Source organism: Gadus macrocephalus, chromosome 15, assembly GCF_031168955.1.
Source record: "Gadus macrocephalus chromosome 15, ASM3116895v1".
In the NCBI taxonomy this organism is placed as follows: domain Eukaryota; kingdom Metazoa; phylum Chordata; class Actinopteri; order Gadiformes; family Gadidae; genus Gadus; species Gadus macrocephalus.
The window spans coordinates 14614433-14631604 of record NC_082396.1 but is presented as its reverse complement, the minus strand read 5'-3'; the positions used below and the strand labels follow the sequence as shown (position 1 = coordinate 14631604).

The window sequence follows — 17172 nt, the reverse complement described above, 5'->3', positions numbered from 1 at the left end:
TTCCCCCCTTCACGTGCACTTGATGGACCGGCCCGACCATCAGAGAATAATAACGTCAACAATCCCTTTCATTGGCTTCAGATGCATCATGAATCACAGGGGGAGTGAGAAACCCAACGGGGGGAATGTGTAGGAGTTTGTTGGTCCGTCAGCCTAACCGCAAGCACAAAGCAGCCAGCCAGGCACAGAGGCCCAGTGTTGTGCCTCGGGGATTCATACTCACTGTCAATCACTAACTCATTTAATTTAATCTCATGTTGGTTTTAAAGTTCTAGTTTTAGTTTGGTAATGCTGGCCCATGTTAGTGTGAATCTCCTACATCCTATGGAGCCCTGAGGACAACTAGCTCATTGTTTGCGGGTCAGGCCTGTGGCTTTAAGGAGTCCGCTACGAGCCTTCACTTCAGCGAACATCGCTTTGGTGTGATGCGGAGAAGCGACCGGCCCTGTGCTTCCATGAACAATTAAATGCGCAGTCCTGTGGCATGTCACCGGGGAGTGACAGAATGAGGACGCGCACACTTGCCTGTTCCAGGGCGGTCTGTGACGGGTCAAGTAAACGGTGCCAACGGTCTTCCCTAAGAAGCCAATTCGCTGGCGCTGTGGCTGCCTAGTCTCACAGATTTGTGTCACAAATCGGTTTTGCCAGTGTCTTTCCACTGCTTTCTCCACACCCATTGTTGGGGTTCACACTTGATTGTGAAACTAGATTGTAAAGCACGTAACATATTAATTGAATATATAGTTATTTTTAACAAGAAACAACTGGTGTTGTCTATATTTAGGGAACTAAGCTAATAGGTGTAGCTATCGCTAACCCGGGGGCCCTTGGATGGTCGTGCTCAGCCACTTCCTGGATTGTAGTAATTGCTACATGCTTTTCTTACACCGATTACAGGCTCCTTCTGCCAGGAGAATCCCTTTTCGCCTTATTCTTGGAGCCAAACTAGCCCCTTGTTAAAGCCACAGACATACTCCTACTTCGTCTCTTCTGTTTTCAACTGTTTGTGTTCTCTGCACTCGATAGCACGGCCGGGGTCGGCTCACCAGGAAACAGAATGCGTGCCCTTGCACCGGCGGCCTTGGGTGTTTTCCAGGGGAAAAAATGATTATTCCTCTCTTACTGATACTCTTTTTGATGTCGATACGATTCTGGCATTCAGGCCTGGCAAGGCACTGGATGTTAATGTGCAGTGGAGGAGTGTGTGGGTCAACTCTTCTTCTCTGAACCTCAGGTCTGTTGGGCGCCGCGGTGAGCCACTCCATGAACTCATCGGCCGCTCCCAACTCGGTGCTCAACGGCCTGAACGCCTCCATGGGTCCCCTGCAGTCCGCCAGCGCGCCCAGCAACGCCGCCTCGCTCTGGCCCAGCTCCCTCGCCGGCTCCCAAGGTTCACCGCTCTCAGCCCAAACACGGGGCTTTTACTTTGAAATGGAACCCGATAAGCTCAGTTCATGGGAGGATAAACAAAAATTGGACTATACGTTTTCAACTGATTTGATCTGGGTTATTAGGAAAGGACAGGAAATATTTCAGCCCACGCAAAATATTTTGCAAGGAATTGACCGAAATCCAGACGATCTGCAGTAAGTCGATGCGTTCGATGCGATTCATAAAGTTGCTGGTTGCTCAACCCCGTCTGCCGTCTGCTTCAGGTTTCTCATCTCAGCTGCTGCTGCACCCCGCCACCCAGGCCACCCTGAGCAGCATCCTGCTCTCCGGGGTGCAGGGCTACACCCAGAACACCCCCTCCCCTCCCCCCGGCCTGGCCCCCATAGACAAGCAGTCCAACGGGGTCCCGGACTGCTCCAAGGGCCCCTGCTCTCTCAACGGCCACGTCAAGGTAGACAACCGTTGCTGTGTTTATCTCATCAAGCACTCCCTTTGATTTATTTTATGTGTGTGTGTGTGTGTGTGTGTGTGTGTGTGTGTGTGTGTGTGTGTGTGTGTGTGTGTGTGTGTGTGTGTGTGTGTGTGTGTGTGTGTGTGTGTGTGTGTGTGTGTGTGTGTGTGTGTGTGCATAAACAGATTTAAACAGTTAGACTTTAGTACAGTTACTCTGTGAAATCGTACAATGATAATCGATGCATACGTGTGCTTTGCATGTGCGTGTATGTCCAGCATCCCAGCTCTGTGTATGGAAGGATGTCCAGCGCTTCGCTAGGGGACACAGTGTTGAGTCCGTCCCAGTGTGACTCGGTGCAGGAGGCCAGCGGACACAACCCGTCAGAACCGCTCTCCAGCAAGTCCAACCAGGATGAAGGTACACTCACCCACACCTGAGAGCCCAGTGCAGTAGACTGTAGTGGACCAAGATAAACTATTCATTTCCGCCCGCACAGCCAAACAGCTTAGATGTTGGCCTTTAATGCTTTAGTCACACCTTTATATGTGTGCACGGGTTTAACTGCAAGTCAAATACGACTTTGTTGAAATAACCTTTACGGGTGGAATGCCTTTGGCAGAAACACACCTTTCACCTGGCAGGGTTAAAGCTGTAATATCTAACGCAGAATTTATTATACACCTGACTGTGATTCACCCCCACCGACAACCCGACCTGGGACTGCCTTACACCCAGTAATGGATAAGTCAATACTCTCTCAGACATGCTTTTCACCTTACTTGAAGTTCACAGTGTGAGACCTGCAGACTCTGCACTACGCCCCCTCCCAGCTTGAGATGCATGTAACTCCATACCCACTCGGAGGAAATATAATATAAAACCCTCCTTGAATGAATGCATTCATATTTCTCGATACTTGCAGGCCAGGCGTTTTGAAAGTGCCAGTGGTGTTAGTTGGGATGGAGCACCACGACGTGTTCACTGCCCCGGTGAACCTGCGGCTCAGCCATGAAAAAAAACAGAGGAGCCTTCATTTCCTCCCGCTCTTTGCGCATGCGGTTTCCTACTCCCCCTGTGAAACCTTTGCTCTCACGCGTCTCACTTTTCTCTGCGTGTTTTTCCGAGGCGGCTCTCCCCCAGCACGGCTTGTCCAAGTCAGGTTTCCTCGCCCCTCCCTCCCTCCCTCCCTCCCTCCCTCCCTCACACCCCGGACCTCCTCCTGTGTCCCAGAGTAGGGTTTGGACCGTGCCGACAGCTCAGCTATGTACTATTGAGAGGCAGAGAGGGAGAGGGGGCGGGAGAGAGACCCACCCCTGGGAGCATCGTTAGCTTGACTGACATCATATTATTTGGCAGCCCCCATGCAACACATGCTGCCCAATGAAAGGCACTTCAACATGCACACACGGAACTCTTGATACACATGCACACTCTCACCCACACTCGCACACACACGCAGGCACGCATGTTCCAATAGAGCCGCACGTGCACGGGATTGTAATTACATAAGGTCCGGACCGAATAAGGTAGAGCGGTAATTTAGTTTTTAATTAACCCCTCTGCCACCTTGAGACGTTTTGAGTGATGTGGGTTATGCGATGTCACAGACTCATGCAGGCAATCCTTCGATGCAGGGAGCTGCTTGCATCGGGAACAGACAGTTCCCGCTGTTCCCTAAACAGTTAGTTCATTGAACAAAAATGAGGCGATGCACAAAGAATATTAAGGAACTGTGTATCCAACGTGTTTTTACGGTAATGTTACAGTTCTCAGAACACATGTTAAATGAATCAAACAGGACAGAATAAAATGTTATTTTACGTGTTCATTTGCATGTTTTCCCGTAGGCTCCGACACGTTTGTTGAAGTGGGCATGCCCAGAAGTCCCTCCCACTCGGCGAATGGGAATGAGCTAAAACAGATGCTGGCTTCCTGTAAGACGTCGTCAGGGAAACGGCAAGCTGTGGAGCTACTGCAGGGAACCAAAAACTCTCACTTACAGTATGTTCACAATCAGCAGCCAACAGTAACACAAGCATGTGTACAATCTCTGCCAGGGATTGGAAACACTTAAAGGTTTCCAATCAAGGCTCTTAATATATGAACGATTATACAAGATACTTCAGTGCAACATTGTCTGGATATATGCTTATACATGCATAAATATGCTGTAGATATAAATGCATTTTAGTTATAAAAGTTGTGACGTTGGCAAGCAAGCAAATAAACAACGACTAACTTCATAAGACGACATCTAACGATTTTAAACATCACTGTGTGTATAATAAATAGATAACATCAGTCATGAAAATTCCTCCTAACAATATTTAAGAACCCCCCTCGACTTGATCAAACCTAATTCTTAGTAGTTGTTAGTTAACCGCGCGAGCAGGTACGAACCAACAATGACCTCTTCACGCCCCTAGTACAGAGTTAGTTTTAGTCCAATACACAATGTCTGCGGGTAGCATCAGTGGGTATCATCAGTACGCAGTAGCTTGCCTGATGCTTATCCATGCTTGCTCCTGCTCGAGAAGCTTGTCCAAGCTAATGTGCGGACCCCCCCCCCCCCCCCGTTATGCCCCTCCCCTTCGCTACAGCTCTGACTGCCTGCTGTCGGACACGGAGTCCAGTTCCTCGGACAGTCCTGTGGCGGACAAGAGGGCGCCGGGCAGCGAGCGGGCGGCGGAGCGGGCCGCTCAGCAGAACGAGAGGGACAGGATCAGACTGTCCCCCCAGGCCGCCTACGCCAACATGCAGGTGAGGAGGGACCCCCGCTCACACTGACCCAGCCTGACCGTGTGTGTGTCTCTTTGATAGTGTCCGTCTGACAGACATTGTGTCTCTCGTTTTGTGTGTGTATCTCTGTCTCTGTGACAGAGAGACGGATACCGTGCCAGCCTGTCAAGTAGACTGACAGGTGTGACGAGAACCGCTACATCAATCTATAGTAAACTAAACTCCCTCTGGGGGTTAATTTCCCCGCCTGTTTAGACAGAGCTAACCTCTTTGCATTGCTATGCAAAAATTGTAGGCGATAAAAAATGTTTCTGTAAACTGGGCCATTGACATCAAAATGATTTGTCTATCTTTTTAGGCCTTCGACTATGAACAGAAGAAACTGTTGGCCACCAAAGGTAAGTGATGATAAATAAAAACAATATGGCATTATTGGGGAAATATAGGCCATTATTGTGACCTTTTTGGTGAGGCCTCGTGTCCTAGCCTGTGTGTGTGTGTGTGTGTGTGTGTGTGTGTGTGTGTGTGTGTGTGTGTGTGTGTGTGTGTGTGTGTGTGTGTGTGTGTGTGTGTGTGTGTGTGTGTGTGTGTGTGTGTGTGTGTGTGTGTGTGTGTGTGTGTGTGTGACCTCAGCCATGTTGAAGAAGCCAGTGGTGACGGAGGTGCGGACGCCCACCAACACGTGGAGCGGCCTTGGCTTCTCCAAGTCCATGCCGGCGGAGACCATCAAGGAGCTGCGCAGGGCAAACCATGTGCCCTACAAGCCCAGCATGAGCACCACCTTCGAGGTAAGGCACCTCACCCGTCCTTCTGGCTTGGATGTGCGCCCTGCGCAACATGGCTATTCATCTTGCGTTTTTTGCACATCGTGCTTTAGATTTATATCCGTGGCTATTGTATGGCATGAATAATTTTTAATGTACTGTTGTCAAAAATATGCTCCTGTGCATTGCTACTGGTCCCTCTTATAAGACAGTTGCTTAAAGTCGGAAGAATCGCAGTCTGCTACATCAATTCAGTTTCAGAAAAAAAGAAAAGAAAAGTGAACCATTTCTGTAATTATTCCGATGGGGACCAAAGGAGAACTCATATCCTGGGTCAATGACGCCAAAGGTCTGACTTCTCCGGAAATTTCTTCACGGATACAGAGTCTAAAAATTCTTATTAGGCAGTTCTCTCCTATACTACAAATTGGCGTATTAGATAGAGTTCTGTTCTTTGTCATGCCCAACTGCAAATTGAAAGGAAATGGCAAAATCACAATTATGCCAGTTTTCTCTGCCACTTCTGCCATTCATCTCTATATTTTTCCAATGCTTCTTCTTAGCCTCTTCTCTCCAATGGTCTGCAACTCTGTCTGTCTTTGCGTGTGTGTGTGTCTTTGCGTATGTGTGTCTTTGCGCGCATGTGTCTTTGCGTGCGTGTGTCTTTGCGTGTGTGTGTGTGTGTGTGTGCCTTTGTGTATGTGTGTCTTTGAGTACGTGTATGTGGTACATCCATACCCATTGCGACATCAACTTGTGACCTCTGACCCCTCAGGGCTCGCCGCTGTCCCTGTCGCGCTCCAACAGCAGGGAAGGCATCGGGAACGGCAGCGACTCGGACAACTGGCGTGACAGGAACGGCCTCAATGGTCTCCCCGAGCACCCCGAGTTCCCCCCGCCCGTGGGCAGCCCCAAGAGGAAGCAGAACAAATCCGGTTGGTTGAACCCAGACTCTGTCCCTTTTTACCGCAGTAAGAACAGATCTGAACTACTAGGAATTATTTGTGACAAACAGATTTGTTTTTGTCCACTTTTGATAGCGTTGTCGCAAAGGATGTGATTAGCTGTGGTTTTGATTTGATTTTTTTCTATGTATGTAAAATACATCACAGCATGACCTGGTTCGAGGACATGCCTGAAGCAGAAAACCTTGGGTTTCTGTGGTACAGAACGTGACTCCTGAGATCATTCAGAAGCATGAAAAGGTTCAGACTGCAACTCAAAGCCACTAGAGGCTGCTAATGGCAAAAAGTCACACTGTTAGACGCAGAACTGGGCTGAGGTTGCTGTGATCATAAACAAGTATGCAGAGCCAAGGTAGAATGGTGCGAGTTTGATGGCAGGTAGGGTGGCCAAAACTTAGAAATACCATTGTGTAATTACACAAACTAAACACATGTTTGTAAAATTGCATTGACATCGGCTTGGCTAGTCCGTTAAATGGCTTCAAAAATGCCAGCAACTCCTTTTCAACTAGGCGTTTTTTGTTGTAGCGTTGTAGTTTACACTCACACTGTTTTGGGTTATGCTTCGGACTCTGCATCTGGTAACCATTTCAACAAACTGCTTCATTTGGGAGGTGTTTTCCACGGAAAACCTACTTCCAGCTAAATAACCCTAACATAATAAAGAGACATTTTCAATCTTGCTTGAAATAATAATTGACTATTTATTATTAAGAACTGAAACATATGACTAATGTTATGACTATTCCCTCAAGATAGCTTACCTCCAAAACAATAAATGTACTTTATTGTGTCTTTATGCTCTCCCTATTGCAATGTATTCTCTGTTTGTATTCCACTTCATCTTGAGAAGTCATGTCGAATATCCTATGTGGAGAAACCCAATCTGGACCATTCACAGTTCAGCAAACAAAAGACTGCAACTAATCTGCACTAGACAAAACTTGTCAAGCAACTTTCTGGAATTTAGTTTGAAATGTTTTTACGTGTTCATCTTAAATGATTTGAATGTATTTATTGAATCCATTCTTTTGTTTTTAGCGACTTTTATTCAAAGCAACTGACAGCGACTTTTACACCTCTTGCACAACTTGCTCCAGTGAGCCTTCATGCGGGGTAGCCTGCGGACGTTGGGGGGTTTTCGAACCCGGACCCCAGTATTGACGGCTGATGCTCTGTGTTTGTCCCCAGCCGTTGAGCATTACCTGAGCAGCAGCAGCTACATGGACTGCATGTCATCGGTGACGGGCAGCAACGGCTGCAGCCTGGGCTCCTCCCTGAAGGGCTCGGACCTGCCCGAGCTCTTCAGCAAGCTGGGCCTGGGGAAGTACACCGACGTCTTCCAGCAGCAGGAGGTGCGGTGCAGCGCGCACGCGCACACACACACGCATGCACTCACTCACACACACTCGCACACAACGCCTGGCATCGTGTTACTTGGCAACGAATGGAAAGAGTGAAAAGTACACAATGGAAATGAAATATGTTTGTGCGTATATTTAACTGGTAGAATTATGTAAACGATCGAAGGAAAGTAATGACTTTTAGAGACTGAGGTACTGTACACATGATGATCAATGATAGATGTCATTGATGGTCAATATTTCCTATTTTCGGACCATCCTTAAAGGCCAATGTGCAGGTTTGCATTCCCCAGTCTAAAAAATCTTATTTTTTAGACTTGCAGCTGGACGGTATTGTGCAGTGCACATAGCACCCCTGGGGTCACATGATACAGAATAAAACACCAAAAACTAACTTGGGTGTGACCGTATCTTACAGTGGGCACGCTGAAGTGAATGGAAAAAGAAGCACAATGTTAATCCCAGAGCATCCAGCCTTGAGAATGATTCAACATTCATTCAACCATTCATTCTGTGGCACACTTGTACCTCTATGGTCATATGAAATACCTTATTGGTCTCATGACACAACACTGCGATTGTTCTTGGCCACTCACACCAGCTTAAGCGATTGGCTAAGCCTTAGTAACGTCAATGTTCAAGTTCGAGTTTTGGTCTGCGTGCATGTGGACTTACTTTCCCTACACATGTGTTAACAGAGGACAGCACATCTGCCCCTTCAATATCCTGTTGTCAGAACCATGGCCTTAACACTGTGACCTTTAGTCCTGTTGGTGCTGTAGGTTATGTACTGTAGGCACGGTAACCGAGGGTAACTGTGCTCTGTGACCCTGGCAGATTGACCTCCAGACGTTCCTGACCCTTACGGACCAGGACCTGAAGGAACTGGGCATCACCACATTTGGTGCCCGCAGGAAAATGCTCCTTGCCATCTCAGGTACCCGATGAGAATTGAGTACTGCATGCGTTATTCATGATCATAGTAGTTTCCTTTTGGCATCATCATAAATAAGTCAAGGCATGTCGTGCTTTAAGTTATTACAAGACCTGTTGCCGGCCTCAACTCTCTTGCTGTCATTCACTTTCTGACTGTTTTCCTGTCTCTCCCACGCACAAACAAACCATGGTCTGGGAGTGTAGCAGTGCTGGCTGTCGTTACGGTTCTGCTCTGATAAAGGTTTATGTGGGCTGGAGCCGAACGGCTCGGCCTCGCCAGGCAAAATTGTCTACCAGGATTTTTCTTTCTTTTTTTTATTGTTATTGGCTGCCTTTTTTTGTTGTTGCAGTCAACCCTAACCAAAAGTTCAAGTGAAACCTGTCTGTGAAACCAACCCAAACACCCACTGCCCTGAACCCTTGCTCAAACAAGGCACACTGTGATCACGGCCCACCGCTAGGAAAGACAATGCAAAGGTATTTTGTCCTTTTAACCTCGAGCAGGAGAACAGTACCAGAACGATAACAGATATTACCCTGAAGACATCCAAGGAAACACGCAGCAGTTATTTCTCACCCTCTCGAGCGGATGAAGAGCGATGAGGCATTCCCGCGCGGTGAGCTCATGTGCTCTGCGTTCTCCAGCTGCCTCGGGAGCAGCAGCCGAGGGGCTCGCTGGGCCGATGAGAATGGAATGGGCTCGCTGCGTTTCTGCAGATGTCGTGCAGTTGACCAAAAAAACACGAATATCAGGCCGGTGCTCCCGACGCAAGTGTCGCCTGTCGTCTAATATCTTCCGTTGAATGTTCTTGCATTATACATTTTGCACAAAAAATATGTTTAAGCAAATTTATTCGAGATCAGTGCTTTTTATACTCACTCACAAGGCCCACATTGATTCCCTTCAACTTGGATTGCCAGGAAGGGTTCCATTTTAATCTCAGGTGATGGCCTTCGCGGGGATTGAAAACAGGTGCGTTTTCCATCACCATTCCTCTCCCTCGCCACAAAGGGATTGCAGTCGACGCAGGCAACGGCCGTGTTCCGACTCACTGTCCCGTCTGTTGGGTAAACTGTTGGGTAGAGCAACTTGTCTCCAACAATCAGACTAGGGCTTTCCCTGGCATGGGCGGAACATCTAGCCGCTATATGAATTATTCACACAGCCCAGAAAGCTGTGTTTACATTTGATTGAAAATGTATTTCTCAAAGCAGCTGCGGTGGAAGGAGGCCAGTGGGATGTGAGTGGTTGTGGGCCGACGTTAGCCGTGCCGTCGCTATGCATTTTTCTTTAGTTTCTGATTAGTGTGATTCTACGTTGTCGTTTTTTTCTTTGCATTATATCCTCCAATAACATTCAAAAAACGACTTCCATTTTATTGAGACAATGGAGAATCCTACGTTTGCTGTGCAATAATTTCGGCTGTATAAATAGGAGATTAGGGGGAGAACACGAGTGACCCAAACTCACTTCAATCAGTGTTTCGCATCGTTTTCTTTGTTTCAGAGCTCAACAAGAACCGGAGGAAGCTGTTTGAGCCCCCCATCAGGTCCTCTTTCCTAGAGGGCGGGGCGAGCGGGCGGCTGTCTCGCCAGTTCCACGCCAGTGAAATGGCCAGCGTCAGCGGGCGGTGGTAGAAACAAAATGGCCACCTCACCGCCAGACCGCCACGCCTCACAACCACCCAAACACGCCGCGACCTAGCCGGCGGCACTGTCACACCAAAATTGTACCGGGAGCGAAAATGTTACCGCCTACGTAATCCGCGTTCGAAAATGCCAAACCTGCCTGGCAACTGATGATCGCGTCGAACGTTGCCTGGCAACGGACGATCGTGTCGAACGATGACGTCTATTATCTAAATTAAATTAACACAAGCTAGCGAGACTACGATACACTTTAAACACTCAGTTGACTAGCTAAATTCGATTAAACAATTAAATACAATACAAATATGAACTACGATACACTTTAAACACACAGTTTAATAGCTAGATTCAATACAATACAAATATAAAGTAAAAACAAGCGTTATCTGTATTATGTTATTTCGTCTTCATGAGCGCAAATGTTTTTTGAAACCTGCCTGGCAACGGACAATCGCGTCGAACGACGTAATGTTTTGACGCCCCCGGTCCAATTTTGGTGTGACTGCACCAGTGGAACCCAGCCTAGCGGTGGCGGTCTCCGCTCTCTTCCTTCCTCCATAGGCCAGGGCCTCAGGCCTTCTCTGGCTGGTGATAGTTGTTGTTGTTGTTGTTTACTCCTCCTGCTTTGAGCTGAACTGAAGACTCATTTGTTTGACTTATTGCCATATGTAAAAAAAGAAAGCCATTGTCTTACCGAAAGTGCCAATGAGAAAGGGGGGGGGGGGGGGTAAAGGGATTTCTCCCTCATGAAGTTCAGTGTTCACTCCCTCATTGGGGTCAATGTGGAGCACATTTATACATGAAGGATATTGATATTGTTATACTTATGGAGTTAGGGTACGGTGTTGTCCACTTTTGTCAAAGGGAACAGCAAATGATTAGTAAAATAATTAAAATCATTTATCACATTGATACTATGCTGTGGTATCGATGACATGCACTTTAACAATGCTAAACATTTGCCTGTGAATGCCTCATTCCTTAAATTAGAATTCGTACAATGGTGCATTTTTGTATTAACACAAAGCACAGATGCAGTTTTTTTGTACTTTACCAAATGGAAGCACTTAGCCAGGGAGATTGGGGGGGGGGGGGGGGGGCGGGGGGGGGGAGCGGGGAGCGTGCCAAAGCAGTTACATTTTCTAACATTTTTACTTTAACAAACTCACACCAACAGGAACTTCATCAATGTTGCTCCCCTTTAGCTCTGGGCTGCCCTCATTGTTTAGAGAGTGGGCGTTTCTCTAAGGTCAGTCTGTTTGTGTCAAGTAACACACAACTGCAGCCATACAACTTAACCATACAATATTAAAAATAACCTAATATTTTACTCCTAACTTTTATTTTACTATCATTTTAGGGGAACACGTGGGATGTTTAACGGTAATCAGTTTACATATCGGTATGTTTTAATCGTTTTATATATATATATATATGTTCCAGAATGGTGTTTATATGATTTGTAAAATTAGGTTATCATTTTGAATGTTTGTTTGTTTTCTTCCTACCCTGCTCTACATGTGTGGAGCCGTTACATGTGCTGTAACAATAGACAAGCAAGCAGAATATCGGGGCTTTGAGTGTTTGGTTTATGGACCTCTCTCTGTTTGTGTCAATAGGCATCTGTGGTTATTCGTTCCGTCCTGTTTGTTTATAGCGCCCTTTTGTCTTATCTATGGTATGTGTTTGTGTTGCCTGCCCGGCAGCCCCCCCCCCTTCTCCACACTGCTCACCCCCTGGTTGTATCCACAACACTATAAAGTACACCCGAGACCGTGCCTTTCTGACTTGTGATCCAGACCTTTCTGCTTTCATACACACAGGGAAGGCCTGTTGTGTCGTCATAACAAGGCTTCGGTGTGCAGGCAGAACCGTCCAATGTACAGGGGCCGTCTGGTTCTGTTCTCAACAGAGGAGCTGGCCGAACACTTATCTTTTTGTTGCGTGTTACACTTTTTCTGATGCAACGTTAGCTAGGGAGTATATTCTCTGAGAATTCACTATATATACCTAAGGTACTTTTATATAGAGGTACCTTCACATAGGAGGTTGAACCGGGGTGCGTGTCGAAACAGGAGAAACCCACCAGAAGTGGCCGTGCCATTTTAAAAGGAACATTCAAAGTGTATTTCCGTATCGGTTGTGCAATTTAACAACCTGAAATCTGGTTTGCTGTGTGATGAAGAGTTTGGGCATCTTATCATTGTTTGTCATCTAGCTGTTACTAGTTTGGGGCTCTTGTATTATTATGCTCATTCATGTGTTTTGAATTTAAAAAATAACTCCATAGCACTCCAAATATATTTTGTTGATTACAATGTGTTTTCTGTTGTTTTATCCTCTACTACAATATTTTGTTTCAGAGTTTGTCTTTGAACCAATTATCCCTAAGGCGGAACACACTACTGTGTGTGTGTGTGTGTGTGTGTGTGTGTGTGTGTGTGTGTGTGTGTGTGTGTGTGTGTGTGTGTGTGTGTGTGTGTGTGTGTGTGTGTGTGTGTGTGTGTGTGTGTGTGTGTGTACACTTTAAACCACTTGCTTTACCCTCCATCTGATTTGAGCCATTACCAACGTGGTTGGTACGTGGTTGACAATAACATGAAATATTCTGACATGGTTGCTATCGCCAACCGGATAATTGTTCTTTCATTGTCTGTTTTTAGTTTTGTTAATTTCAGTGGAGGAAAGATTTGTACGATGTAAGGACAGCTAATTTAGAAAAGGGATTCTGTATTACAAGAATAAAATCCATTCGCTCATCCATCATCATCATCATCATCATAATAACCACCGTCATCAATATACTTTGAAATTATGCACTGATTTAGCCAGTGCCCTCGACTCATGTTCCTGCCTTATGGACATTGGTTTTCATCAAGAAAAACGTCCCCTCACCGGGGTGGGTTTGAAATGAAGGCTCTTTAGTTTGGAGCAAATGTTGTGTAACAAGTTGCACTGCAGTAACAGTATTGCAGATTCATGAAGGGACTTTATTTTGTGGTCAAAAGGTTTACCAGCATTTGTGTTTGTTCGTTTGAGTCTGTGCACTTGACTGAACGGTCACCATAATCATGTTGTCAAATGGTTGTGATTTAGTCATCTTATTGTTCCCAAAGGGATTTATCTGAACGGGGCGTCGCCCTGCATCAGATAACATTGTACATTTGTGATGATTGTAAACCACTAAGGAATTGTTGTCATGCTTTAACCTTTGTACACCATGTTCATCTTGGGAAAGGTACAACTCTGCACAAGGTTTCACAGATGCTTAATTTGACTGTACAAAATGTCCAAAGATTTATTGATTCAAGGTTTTGTCGCGGCATTAATTTGTTGTAGTTGTTTCTGGTAGTTTGTATTTGGAGTACAGATATGAAGTATTGGAATAGTTTTTGGTAGTTTTACCAAAGCTTGTATTACCAGAGAGTAAAACAAAAAAAAAGTTTGTTCAAACATTGAAATGCTATTCCGAAGGTATGAATAAATGTATGCAGCGAAAGTCCCTTTATATGTGTTGGCCAGGTTTTTCCACAAAACAGTATTGCCTTTAAGGCCTCATATGTGAGCCAGTGCTTATTTAGATAACATTTACACATACACTATAAATCGTGCTTCAAAATGCGTTTATAATACTTTTATTTAAATTTTATTTAAAGGAAATCATTTTAAATATCATACTATTCCATGGTAATCTACTATTCACCATATGTAATACAGACAAACACACAAAACACCATGAACTTCAGTGCAACCCAATCTCATGCAGTGCCCTGAGCCTGGCTCTCCAAATCTGCTTAATCAAGAGTGAAGCTTCTCCTCCTCTGAATGATTGAGGATAGGACCAGATGGGGCAGGCAGAGAACCATGAAGGGTACTCTAAGCCCAGAGAGTGGTTTGTGAATGCTTTTCCCCGTGCTGACAGCCAGGGACACACAAACAAATAAGAACACAGTATGTTTGGGTCTGTTAGTTGTTGTTTTTTCTGAACTAATGGCCCGGAACAACCATTCGTTGCATTAAACTGGAGTGGCAGAAATTGGATTAAAAAAGAAAAATGTGTTACGTGCGCTGCATCCTGAAATATCACGGTAGTTTTATTTAAAAACCTCAAGGGGGCGCTTTCGCCATTCAGAAATAATGACTTGACCCGTAAGTAGAGCTTAAATTTTGTTTCTCATACCACACCTTTCCCATCAATCTAACAGGCCAAGATATCTTTCTTAAAGATGCGAATATTAACTAATACAATAAAACAGTTTTAAATAAATGCATATTCAAATAAGTGAATGCCGTCACATTTTTACAATGTGTTTATTTCTACACTATTTGCTGCTCCAACTTACTCCAGAGTCGGAAACAAAACTGAACCCTCTAAAAGCTACTGTGATATCCAAAAATACATTACTTTTATATCATTGTATTCAGTGTTTGTGTATTTATTTTCGAAACAAGCCGTTTCGAAAATCTGCCCCATATGAGATCACTAGTGGGCGTGTCCACCTAGATCTGTGCTGGATAGATCAGTCTACCAGCCTACCCAATGGACTGAAGTAAACGTTGCTCATCTATCTAGCACAGATAGGTGGACGCGCCCAATAGTGATGTAGTGCCCAAATGTTTTTTGAGGTGGTCTGCTGTAAAAAACGGGGAAATCAGAGTATCCTTAGTACACTACATTTACCCTTTGATTCGTTTATTGTTTTGAAACAAACATAAGTAGAGGGTGCATTGTACTATCTGCGCACACCCCTCCTGAAGCCCTCTCTCTCTCTCTCTCTCTCTCTCTCTCTCTCTCTCTCTCTCTCTCTCTCTCTCTCTCTCTCTCTCTCTCTCTCTCGTTTCGTTCTGTTGAGCAAGAAAACATCGGAGAATCGCTCCCTTTCAGAATGCATTGCTTTATATTTCGTTCTGTGTAGCACGAAAAAAGCCGGACAATCGTGCTCGGGGACACGATTCAATAGATTAACTTTGTACGCTTGAGCACAAAATCGCGTGATACCGGGTTGCACACACACACACAATGGACTCTTTTTCCTCCAGCAATAAAGAATGACCAGAATGATGATGGGAATGACGAAGGCCGACCGACAGAGGTTAATTAATTTCACCTTGTTTTTGTTGTCAGGAATACCTGTCAACAGATAAACACAGAGGAAGGGATTTAACAGGGATGAGTTTCTGATCCATCAACCTCATCCAACCGGGCCACTCTAACTTAAAAAAGGAACTGTAGGATGTCTGAGTGACCCAATTTTTTTTTCACTTGCCAAACAACCAAAGCAGTCACTGGTGATTGTGAATTCTTACTATCGCAATGCATGGATGGCAACAATTAACAGTGACCAGTAACAAGTCAGTAGGCGTCAATGAGGTAAGGGTCCCCAAGAGATTCGGAGTGAATCTGAGTCACAGCTCAAGAGTAAATGCTGTGTTAGCGTTAAGCATTTGATTTTCATTTTTGTGGAAATTAACCCAAGACTTTGCACACTTCTCAAGGGGGATAGCAACTATATGCATAGATAGTTACAATTATCACATTATAAAGTGGAATTGTGAATGATTGAATATTGCACAATTTTGATTTCGACAGAGGTCTGCCATTTTGAATAGGTTTTTAAGGGGAGATATTATGCCACCACGTGTGAGTGTGAATAGCCATTAAAAGCTGCTTGATATTCTGCCGGCTTGGAATGGCTAATCATACTCACACCTGGTGGCATAATATTACCCCCTTCGATTTTCTGACATGTCCATAGGGAACTAAAACCGTTTGTTCTAAGAGTTGCAAATGACATCGTTCGTGCTTTGGTTAAAAATACAAGCTCAATGCTTGTGCTGCTGGACCTGAGTGCTGCGTTCGACAAGATCGACCACAGCACTCTCCTTCACCGTCTTGAGCACTATGTTGGTTTCGGGGGTACGGCTCTTGGTTGGCTTGAATCGTAACTCACAGATAGAACACAATTTGTGCTCCATGAGGGTTCAGAATCGAAGCACTGAAAACTACGCTTTGGCGTACCACAAGGGTCGGTCCTTGGTCCATTGCTTTTTGCAATATACATGCTCCCCTTGGGCGACGTTATCCGCAGCTTCGGAATTAGTTTCCACTGCAATGCGGATGACACCCAGCTCTTCATTCCTGTAGATTCAAGGGACTCGGCCCAGATCCAGAGGGTTGAGTCCTGTCTGGCTGCGAAGAAGAGCTGGATGTCACAAAACTTCCTACAGCTAAACACTGGGAAGACAGAGCTGATAATTATTGGCTCGAAGCGGGACCAGAGAGAATTTGAGGATGTCTCACTGTGGTTGGATGGCCTCGCCATCCCACAGAGTGCATCTGTCAAAAATCTGGGTGTCCTGTTCGACCCTCAACTGTGCTTTGACCAACATGTTAGAAGTATAACTAGAATTGCCTTTTTCCATCTGAGAAACATTGCAAGAATCAGACCATTGTTATCTGCAGTGGATGCAGCGACACTGATTCATGCATTTATTTCATCAAGACTGGATTATTGCAATGCACTGTTCTCGGGACTACCAAACTATACAGCTTGTACAGAATGCTGCAGCTAGACTGCTGACCAGAACGAGAAGGTTTGATCATATCTCGCCTCTTTGCACTGGCTACCAATAACTTTCAGATTGGACTTTAAGGTGCTACTGCTAACCTATAAAGCCTTGCATGGATTATCTCCATCCTACCGGAAGGACCTGATCATTCCTTATAGTCCTACTCGGTCCCTCCGGTCTTCGGGAGCTGGCCTTCTTTCACTGCCGAAGGTTAAAAAGAAATCGGCTGGACAGAGAGTGTTTGCCTATCGAGACCCCTTCCTATGGAATAGGCTGCCACCAGTGATCAGGGAAGCTGACTCTGTTGAGCTATTCAAAGGAAAGCTCAAAACGCACCT

At 45.5% G+C, this 17172-nt stretch overlaps 1 protein-coding gene across 1 annotated transcript in view; it reads left to right on the top strand.

Annotated features, from left to right (window-relative positions):
- The window catches only part of LOC132473469 (protein bicaudal C homolog 1-B-like), a 57041-nt gene extending 43271 nt beyond the window's left edge, over positions 1 to 13770 (top strand). The window contains exons 11-21 of the mRNA XM_060073634.1: positions 1235 to 1390; positions 1656 to 1843; positions 2122 to 2263; positions 3694 to 3847; positions 4447 to 4606; positions 4944 to 4983; positions 5219 to 5373; positions 6125 to 6284; positions 7506 to 7669; positions 8516 to 8615; positions 10122 to 13770. Of these exons, the coding sequence (XP_059929617.1) occupies positions 1235 to 1390; positions 1656 to 1843; positions 2122 to 2263; positions 3694 to 3847; positions 4447 to 4606; positions 4944 to 4983; positions 5219 to 5373; positions 6125 to 6284; positions 7506 to 7669; positions 8516 to 8615; positions 10122 to 10252 (1550 nt within the window). The 3' untranslated portion in view covers positions 10253 to 13770. The remainder of the gene's footprint in view (positions 1 to 1234; positions 1391 to 1655; positions 1844 to 2121; positions 2264 to 3693; positions 3848 to 4446; positions 4607 to 4943; positions 4984 to 5218; positions 5374 to 6124; positions 6285 to 7505; positions 7670 to 8515; positions 8616 to 10121) is intronic.
- Positions 13771 to 17172: the final 3402 nt, after the last annotated feature.